At 34.0% G+C, this 10,733-nt stretch overlaps 1 protein-coding gene across 2 annotated transcripts in view; it reads left to right on the forward strand.

Moving 5' to 3' along the window:
* Positions 1-9,666, forward strand: part of LOC149542949 (Zinc finger C-x8-C-x5-C-x3-H type family protein) — a 217,368-nt gene extending 207,702 nt beyond the window's left edge. For both annotated transcript variants that reach the window (XM_089797884.1, XM_089797885.1), the window contains exon 11: positions 9,336-9,666. In XM_089797884.1, the coding sequence (XP_089654010.1) occupies positions 9,336-9,389 (54 nt within the window). In that variant the 3' untranslated portion in view covers positions 9,390-9,666. The remainder of the gene's footprint in view (positions 1-9,335) is intronic.
* Positions 9,667-10,733: the final 1,067 nt, after the last annotated feature.

Below are 10,733 nucleotides of genomic sequence, written 5' to 3' on the forward strand. Positions count from 1 at the left end.
ACATTAAATTCTATGCATACATCTTCTCCAATCCAAACTCGTATCCACACCTTTGCACCTGCACACATACTATACATCCATACACATATCGAATTCACAAATGAATTCACCTACATATACAAATCTCAAATGCATATTAGGTCGGCTCAATATGAGACCTAATATGAAAATAAATTACATCAACATTTGTGACCGCATAAGTGTGAGCTAGAACACATAGAATACCTTATAATACTAATTAACATGCTAACACTCAAATAGATAATCCCAATATTCCAAGCAACATGTTTCCTGACTAAGACGGGTGAAGCAATTGTGAGCAAATCAAAACATTAAACCATCCACAACTAATCAGATTTGAAACCTTGTAAACAATATAAGACCAAATAACAACATAACACATTAGACCAATATTTTGTTCTCCAGAAAAACAAGATTAAGGGAAAAAAAATCCAGTGGGTATCAAACCCACAAGATGATGTAATAACACATATAAATCTTGTTAAAGGTACAATGGGGAATGAACATGCATTCAAGCACTTGCTTGGAGCTCACTGCTCTAATACATCAAGGGAAACAACCCTGCTTCGACAACAATCTAATTACAATAAAGGCAACAACACAAAGAGTGAGCAACAATTCAATTAAAAAAATAGATTGAAAGCATCAACTATGCCAATACAGTTCCTTTGAAGCACAACACTAGATTCCACACATACATCTTCTCTAATCCAAACTTGCATCCACACCCTTGCACCCACACACACAACATACATCCATATGCATACCAAATTCACAAATGAATTCACTTACATATACAAATCTCAAATTCATATTAGGTTGGCTTAAATGAGACCTAATATGAAAATAAATTAAATCAACATTTGTGATCACATAAGTGTGAGCTAGAGCACATATAGAATACATTATACTACTAATTAGCATGCTAACACAAATAGATAATCCCAATAATCCAAGCAACATGTTTCCTAATTAAGTCGGCTAGGAAATAAATTCCCTTTTTCTATCCAACAATCAAATTGACTTCCAAGATAATAATTCTCAAGTGAATTTGTAGAAACATAAGAATGTATGTCGCCATGAAGTATGTTGAATCATAGATTAAAAACTTGGTCAACAGTAGCATATGTCCATGTGTGATAAACAAATAAGTTGACATCAATGATAAAACATTAATAGCCAAATATATCTAGCAACAATTCCACTCTCGAAGAACATCTAACAATCTCTCGACAAAATATTGAGCACAATAAATTATGAGCTTGTAATATATGATCATTACAAGGTGTTCAAATCTAACATGACATGGTTTTGGTATTTATATGAAAAATTCATGCACCCTGAAAAAGGTAGATTGTCGATAAGGGAGGCTAGAAAAATGAGCTAAAAAGTGAAATGTGGATTAAAAATGAAGGGATCAACTTAAAAAATAAATAGTAAGGTCAAATGAATGGATGAACTTAAATAAACAAGTCAAGATGAGGATGGGGTGTACCTACAAAATAAGTGATAGGTTAAAGATGAATGGAGAAGAGTGTTAATGTTAAGAAGGATTGCACTAAAAAGTTAATGGTGAATTAAGAAGAAAAATATGGATTTAAAATAGTGTGGTGTCAAATAAGAAAATGGGGATAAGTGAGCCTATGGGTCTTCTTTGATTTACCAAGACATGAGTGAATACAATCATACAACAAAGCAATTAACATATATTTTTTATGAATGTAATTAGAAAATTGTTTGTAATCTTTTGATAACATCACTAATAACAATGTTTTTAGCACACAAGAACAAGTTGTAAAGGGTCCAAACACTTCAAAACTTAACCAACAAGATAACATGAAAACATGCGAGCAGAAGAAACAACAAGTTATCCTTAAAAACAGTGAGGTACATGACTCTTTTAGCATGCCTTTAGTTGGGGCTTTATTGTCTATTGGAGCTTATGTTAGGGGTTCACCGTTTGTTGCAGCTTTGGCATCTCCTAGGATGTTGTTGGCTTTGGCTAGGGTTTTGTCGTTTGTTGGTGCTTCATCATATGTTGGGTTGTTGTTGAATTCAACTGGAGTGTTTTCATATGAGGCAGCTTTGATTGGAGTTTTGTCATCTGCTAGATTTGTCTTCCTTTATGACATTTCGATCCTTGACGTCTTGTGGTTGGGCTTCGGATGGAGTTTTACCCATTGGAGCCTCATCATATGTGGGGTCCTTGTCATTTGTTTGAGCATCTCATCTATTTGGAGCATGTTGTCTATTGGAATATTACGTTGGGTCGTTGTGGTCTGTTGGAGCATCTCTATCTGTTGGGACCTTGTTGTCTGCTTAAAAGGTCTTGGTTGGGTCTTCAGTCCCTCTATCTAGTGGGATTGAAAGTAGTGGTGGCTCGCGTTTGAAAGTGATGGGACGTTTCCTTGTTTCAAACCCTATCTAAATCCCTTTGGATGAGGATGTGGTGAAAGACATTGAGCTTGCATCCTCTGTTTTTTTGTCCATGGTGTGATTTGTCCTTTTAAGGGTTTCTAGTCGAGTCTTCTTGATTTACATAGGTGGATTTTCTCTCATTGAGAGCCTATTTTATCTAGTAATATTCACATCTTCCCTATGGCTAAGGGATTTTTTATTGCTAAGTTTGAAAATGTTGATGATAGAAAGTTGAATTTTTGCAATAATTATTTCACTTGGGAAGATCATTTTGCGATGATGGTGAAACCCTAGTACCCCAATTTTTCACCCTCTTCTGAAACCTTTGACAAATTTTCAATATGGGTGAGGTTCCCTATCTTCCTCTTCATCTTTAGGTGGTTGTTGGAAAAGGTGGGAAATGCTCTTGGAGATTTCTTGATAGTGGATGCTGAGTCATTTGATATTATGCACTCTACTTATGCGTGAACCATGGTAGAGATGGGCATCTCTAAGGGGTTGGTAGAAGAGACTAAAGTTAAAGCATTATAAGGGTTTTTTGATTCAAACTTTGGACTATGAAGGTCTCCCCTTTAGATGTAAGAAGTGCTCTAAATTAGGTCATTTGGTGGCCCAATGCAGACTATAGAGGGCTAAGACAAAACAATATGTTTCTTAGTGGAAGGGTATCTCTTTTGAACATTACACTGTTGTTAAAAGAGTTTTTCTCACATTGTTGCGTAGGGGTATCCTATTGATGTGAACCTCGTTGTTGTTGGTTTCGTTTCTGGTAATATTTTGCAACATTTCGTCAATTTTGTGTCATTTGGAGATTGTTCTATTGTTGACTCTTCTATTGGAGTTGTTCCTATTGTGACTACTGGTAAAGCTTTTGGTAGTTGTATTGCTATTTCTCCAACTAGCTCTAGGTTGCTCAAAGCATCTTTAGATTATTCTACATGGGTTAGGGGTACTGAACCTATTGGGCTATTTGCTTAAGTTGATGTTGTTGGATTTCGATGTTTCTCCTTTCATAGAGGCAAGCCTAGGTAGCACTAAGAAAACTATTGTTGCTAGCACTATTAAGCATGATGTTTTTGTGACTATTGTCCCTAGTTCTGTATATCAAATTGATGATGTCACTCATCTGCAGAGAACCCTAATGCTCATCCTGTCCATAACTCTCTTATTGGGTTGTTGTAGCTAGTTCTTATGTTTTTGTCTTGGGTACTCAAGCTTTGGTTTCTCAAGGTTGGTGGGATAAGGCTTCTATGGTGGAGGAGGGGTGGATCCTATTTATTGTTAAACACCATAAGAAGTACCCTTATCATTTGACATGAAAGTACAATTATAGAAGAAGGGAGACAAACAAAAATGTTAGTTTTTTCCTTGTTTCTTGTAGGTTTTGGGTTCACACATTGGGTAGTTTGGGCTTTTTTGTTGTTGTTGTTGTTGTTGTTGGCTTCATTTGTTCTTGAATAATGTTGTCCTTTGCACTATTCCTCAGTTTTGTCTTGGTTTGCTAGTCAATGTCTGCTAGCACCATTTTATCTCGATGCTATTATTGAATTTTTTACAGTCTAAAGTTCTAAAGGGTTTTGGGGCCCATCAAAACCTGTTTTTAAATTAATCAGAAACATGTGAGAAGAAAGATCCTTCAAAGAATCTATAACAATCTTTCCAATTCTTGATGATCCTCCAAAATCTTCTTGTCCAAATCAATCATATCTCATTTTGCATCTAGTTCTTTTTGTTAAGCGAGTGCAAGCAAGAATTTGCTTCTTCTAATCTTTCCCATCTTGGAGCCTTTCCAATTCTTTTCTTGTTCCATAGGCATATCTTATCATACTCCATTAGGTGAGCAATTACGATAAGGGCAACAACCCAATGAGTGAGCAAGAATTCACTAAAATGAATTGACCAAAAGGATCAACTATGCAAATATATTTCCTTTGAACTACACCATTAGATTCCATGCATACATCTTATCTTAGCCAAACTCAAATCCACACTTTCTCATCCACGCACATATCATACCTCCATACACATCAAATTCACAAATGAATTCACTTACACATACAAGTCACAAAACGTATTAGGTCAGCTCAATATGTGACCTAATATGAAAATAAATTACATCAACATTTGTGAATACATAAGTGTCGAGTAGAAGACATATAGAAAACCTTAGAATACTAATTAACATACTAACACTCAAATAGATAATCCCAATAATCCAAGCAACATGTTTCCTAACTAAGTTGGCCTGGAAATAAATTCCTTTTTCTATCCAACAAACAAACAAACTTCCAAGATAATGATTCTCAAGCGAGTTTGTAAAAACATAAGAATATTTGTCTCCATGAAGTCCTCTATAACTTCTCTAAATTAACTTACCACCATATGCAATGATAAACATGGCATATAGACTCTTTGAATATCAACCTATAATGTTCGCAAGCACAAGTGAAACAAATTGTGTCACCAAATAACCAATCTTTGTTCACTAAACAATAACATATTTCCCTGACTTATAAACAATTATGTTGAGATCAATGACAAAACATTAATAGCCAAATATATCTAGCAACAATTCCACTTTCACACAACATCTAACAATCTTCATCTCTAACAATCTCCCAACAATTTTGAGCATAATAAATTATGAGCTTTGATTACAATGATTTCAAATTCAAAATAGCGTGGTTTTGTCATCTATATGCACAATTCATGTACCCTAAAAAGGTAAATTGTTGATAATAGTGGCTAGACAAATGATGTAAAAAGTGAAATGTGGGTAAACAATGATCAAGGGATCAACCTAAAAAAAGTAAGGTCAAATGAATGGATGAACTTAAAAAATAAACGTGTCGAGGATGGGATTGACCTACAAAATAAGTGACAAGTTAAAGATGAATAGAGAGTAATCATTATAGGAATGAGTGCACTAAAAAGTTAATGATGAATTAAGAAGATAAATATGGACTTAAAATAGTGTGGTCTCAAATAAGGAAATGCAAATAAGTGAACCTTAGGGTCATCTTTGATTTCACAAGGCGTGAGTGAATACAATCGTGCAATTAACATGTATTTTTGATGAATGTAATTATGAAAATTGATTGTAATCTTTTGTAAACATCAATAATAACAAAACAATTCAATGCGTAAAAGCAAGTTTCAAAAGGGTCCAAACATGTTACAATTTAACCAACAAGATAGCATGAACACAATAGATACCACAAAGATAACATGCAAGAAGTAGAAACAATAAGATATCCTTAATATCAATGAGGTTCATGGTTCTTTTGGCATGTCTTCAGCTATGGATTTGTTATCTGTTGGAGCTTCTATTGGGGCTTCATCTTCGGCTGGAGCTTTGTCTTCTACTGGGACATTGTTGGATTTGATTGGGGTTTTGTTGTTTGTTGGTGCTTCACCTTCCCTTGGTCGTTGTTGACTTCAGTTGGAGTGTTGTTGTCCGATGGAGCTTTTGTTGGGGTTTTCTTGTTTGTGGGAATTTCACAATTTGTTGGATCTTGGTGGTCGTTTACGACTTTTGGACCCTTGTTGTCTGTTGGTTAAGCTTTGGCCGAGGTTTTACCTACTAGAACCTCATCGTATGTTGGGTCCTTGTTGTATGTTGGAGCATCTTTGTCTGTTGGGACCTTGTTGTATGCTAGTGAGGTCTCAATTGGGTCGTCGGTCCCTCTTCCTGGTGGGTTTGAGAATAGTGGTGGCTCAAGTTTGAAAGTCAAGGGACCTTTCCCTATTTCAAATCCTATCTAGATCACTTTGGATGAGGACGTGGGGAAAGACATTGATCTTGACTCCTATCTTCCTTTTTTGCCCATGGTGTGATATGTTGTTTCAAGGGTTTTTGGTTGAGTCTTCTCGATTTGCAAAGGTGGGTCTCCTCTATTGATGATAGAAAGTTGATTTTGTGTAATCATTATTTCACTTGGAAAGGTTGTTTTGTGGTGATGGTGAAACTGTGGTACCCCAATTGTCCCCCATCTTCTAAAACCTTCAACTAGTTTCTGATATGGGTGAGGCTATCCTATCTTGGAAATTTCTTAATGGTATATGACGAGTCATTTGATATTATGCACTATACTTATGCATGATTCTTGGTAGAGATGGACATCTCTAAGGGGTTTCTAGAAAAGACTAAAGTTAGAGCATTCTAAGGGGCTTTGGATTCAAACTTTGGACTATAAAGGGATCTCCTTTAGATGTAAGAAGTGCTCTAAATCAGGTCATATGGCAACCCAATGTTGATTTTAAAGGGCTAAGATAAAATAATGCATTTCTTGGTGGAAAGGTTCTGTTTTTCCCAAATCTTGTGCAGGGGTCTCTTGTCAATGGTAACACCATGCTACTAGTTTTATTTTTGTTAGAATTTTTCCAACTGGCTCCACCAATTTTGAGTCTTCCGAAGATGGTTCTCTTGGTGACTCTTCTGCTGTAAGGTGTTTCTATTGTGTCCGTTGGTAAAGATTTTGGTAGTTTTGTTGCCATGCTCTAGATAGCTTTGCATTGGTCGAGGCATCTTTAGATTCTTCTACCCAACTGAGGGGTATTGAATGTCATGGGCTCTACTTTAGTTAATGTTGTTGGGTGTGGTGTTTCTCCATTACTAGAGGAGGTGAGCCTAGGTAGCACTAAGAAAACTGCTATTGTTGGCATTGTCAAGCATGATGCTGTTGTGATTGTTGTCATTGGTTGCATCCATCAGATTGATGATGTCATTCATCCAACAAAGAACCTTAATTTTGGTCTTGTCCAAAACTCTCTTGATGGTTCTGTTGTGACTTGTTCTTGTCCTGTTTTTGTCTTGGGGTCTTGCGCTTTGGTTTCCAAGATTGGCAAGATTAGGCTTCTATAGTGGAGGGGTGGATCCCATTTATTGAAAAACACCATAAGAAGTCCTCACCTCATTTTGAAATGACAGAACGCTCCTAGAAGACGTGAGGCAATGGACAGTGCTATTTTTTTCCTTGTTTCTTGCAGGTTATGGGTTCCTGGTTTTAAATCCGATGAGACAGTTTGGGCATATTGTTTATTCTTCTATTCTACTTCATTTCTTGAATAATGTTGTCCTTTGCACTATTACTCTGGTTTGTCTTGGGCTACTAGTGAGTGTTTGCTAGCAACATTTTATCTTGGGGCTATTGCTGAATATTTTATGTTCTAAAGTTCTAAAGGGATTTGGTCCCTTCAAAATTTGTTTTTAAATTAATCAAAAACATGTGAGAAAAAGAAAGGTTCGTCAAAGAATCTATCACAATCCACTTCTTGCTTTCAAATTATTGATGATCCTCCGCAATCTCATTGTCTAAATCATTTATATATACTTTTGCTTCATTTTGCATCTAGTTCTTTTAGGTAAACCAATGCAAGTAAGAATTTTTGTCATATTTCCTTAAAGCATAGTAATGCTAGCAACAGAGATCTTGATAGTAGATTTGCTTGGTTGATTGATCTTACTTAGTGATACTTTCAAGGCTTGCTACTTACTTTCAATCTTGCCTATCTTGGAGCTTTCCCAATTCTTTTCTTATTCCATAGACATATCTTATCGATAATACACCATTAGGCGGGCAATTACAATAAGGGAAACAACCCAAAGAGTGAGCAACAATTCACTTAAATGGATTGACTAAAAGCATCAACTATGCCAAAACAATTCCTTTGAAGCACAACATTAGATTCCATGCATACATCATCTCTATTCCGAACTCGTTTCCACACCTTCCCATTCACTCACATACGATACATCCATATGCATATTGAATTCATAAATGAAGTCACTTACATATACAAGTCTCAAACACATGTGAGTTTGGGTCAATAGGAGACCTAATATGAAAGTATATTACATTAGCATTTGCAATCACAAGTGTTGGCTATAACACATATAGAATACCTTATAGTACAAATTAACATGCTAACACTCAAATAGATAATACCAATAATCCAAGCAACACATTTCCTGACTAAGTCAGCTAGGAAATAAATTCCTTTTTTCTATCAAACAAACAAACTCACTTCCAAGACAATAATTCTTAAGCAAATCTATAGAAACGTAAAAAAAAATTCTCTATGAAGAGAGAGCTTCCTAACTCAGTGTCAAATTGGCGTCTCGAGGTGAAAGGTGATGATTGATAGGAATTCATTAAGCTTTTTTCAATTGCATGTTACTGTTCTATGGCTAGTGCGCCTTAGGTCCCTTAATTTTGATTTGTTGACAATGAATTGTAACTTTGATATTTCTAAGGTTTTGAGGTCCCTTTAAAACTTTTTTCTTCTCTCTAACATAAGCTAGCATGTAAGGTTAGTATGTAATCCACTTAAATATGCCATGTAGTCATGTAGGTTATAGGAAAATATGAGTACTTAGTAAAAGCATTAAGGGTGATGTTAAGTAGCAAAAAATTGATGTTTTTATAAAGTCTATCAACAATCAATCTATAATATATACAATTTATATTTTTGTTATAAGTTATAAAGTCGTACATGTAGTGGGTATGTTGTCTTTTTTCAAAAGATTAATATTTTGATATTAACTCTCTAATAACGTTATTTAAATGGTTTGTGAATATGTATAGGATACATTTATAAATTTTCAGATGTTAGAGTTGATTTTGTTCCAAAAAACTTCCTAATCATTGTATTATTTGCTAATGTGGTGTGGCTAGAAGTTGAAGTAAATATTAATGATAGCTAAATTGTTGAAGTACATTTGTGTTATCTATTAGTAATGTTTGACTATATTGGATGGGAATGCACAAGCTTTTATGGTGGGGAATAATACTATGTATATTCAAAAAGTACTTCAAAAGAAATCCAACCTTGGTTCATATTTTTTTTGCAATGCATTAGTATTATTAATAACTGACAATTATCTCATTTTTCAGTACATAGGGGAGGATGAAGAGGTTGACGTTGAAGCTATTAATCGTGCAAATTGAAGAATTGGTCTAAATATTTAAAATGATAGTGTAAAGTATATGAAAAGGTGAAAGGTGTAATACGAATTCCAAATTTTGTTGTTGGGTGAGGAAACAATATTTTCATTTAGTAAATCATGATGTGTGCAATTTTATACATTCCATTTTAGTTACATATATATCATGCAATTTAGTTATCTAACATATCACATTTATTCTCAAATTCAAAAAGCATGAACAATATATCCTCTTATTGGCAATGCATTAGATGAAATAATTTGAGGATGTTTTTGCTTAATATCTATTTCACCATTTAGATTGCAATGAATATGTATTACATTTTCAATATTTCAAAAAAAAAAAAAAAAAATCCTTACAATTTCAATCGAGATTTATTTTTAAATAATATTCCTTTTTCAATGTACATTTTCTATACAAACAATAAAAATAACATTATCAACACAAATATTTGTAGAAAAACAAAATCCAAAAAGCAAGAGTATATAGTTGCACCATTAATTATAAGATACAAAGTTATTTTTAAGTGTTGATTCCTGTCGTTATAATTGAAACTTTCTAACGATCTATTGTGAAGTACCACATTTCTTTAATATTGTCTTAAAACATTGTCAATTACATGCTTTCATACAATATACCCATTTGTGTCCATGCATAATTTGCTGCCCATAAAGTGTATCTAAACAATATTTATAAATAAAGACAAAATGAAGACAAGGAGCACAAGGTGGCAACATACTACGTGTAAACAAATGAACTTGGCAAAGTAGCAAAATTTATAAAGAAAGATAAAAAGAAGACTAGGAGCACAAGGTGGCAACATACTACATGTAAACAAATGAACCTAGCAATAGAGTATTATAGAATTAAATGCTTTGAATTTTCTCGTTGTGCTTGTTTTCATATTCAATAATCTCTTTTCTAAGACCATTAAGGTGTAATCACACAAAAATGAACTCAACTTTTCTCATCTTAGTTTTGTTTTTCCTATTTCTCTTTGTTTCATTGTTGTGTCAGTCAAAAATACAAAACTATTTATTTTCTTTCTTTAAAGGTGTATTTAAAGATATTTATTTAAATGTATAGGATCCAACACATTACAAGAGCCTATTGGATATTGAGCAACAAACTATTAATATTGTAAAATCCAACATATTAGCATTATATGACACAATGTGTGTCTTTATTGTTGTCCTTAATCCATGTATGAGTATATTGTTTGTATTTCCTAAGAGCTTTGTAAAATTGGAAGAAAATGGTACAGAGACCACTTTATATCCTTAAACATAATTATTTCAATATGTAAGGCATGTTGTTAAAATAATTTCAACTTGATTGTATTATTTT

This window comes from Cupressus sempervirens, chromosome 8 (assembly GCF_028749045.1).
Source record: "Cupressus sempervirens isolate cs-2001-9-10 chromosome 8, ASM2874904v1, whole genome shotgun sequence".
NCBI lineage: Eukaryota > Viridiplantae > Streptophyta > Pinopsida > Cupressales > Cupressaceae > Cupressus > Cupressus sempervirens.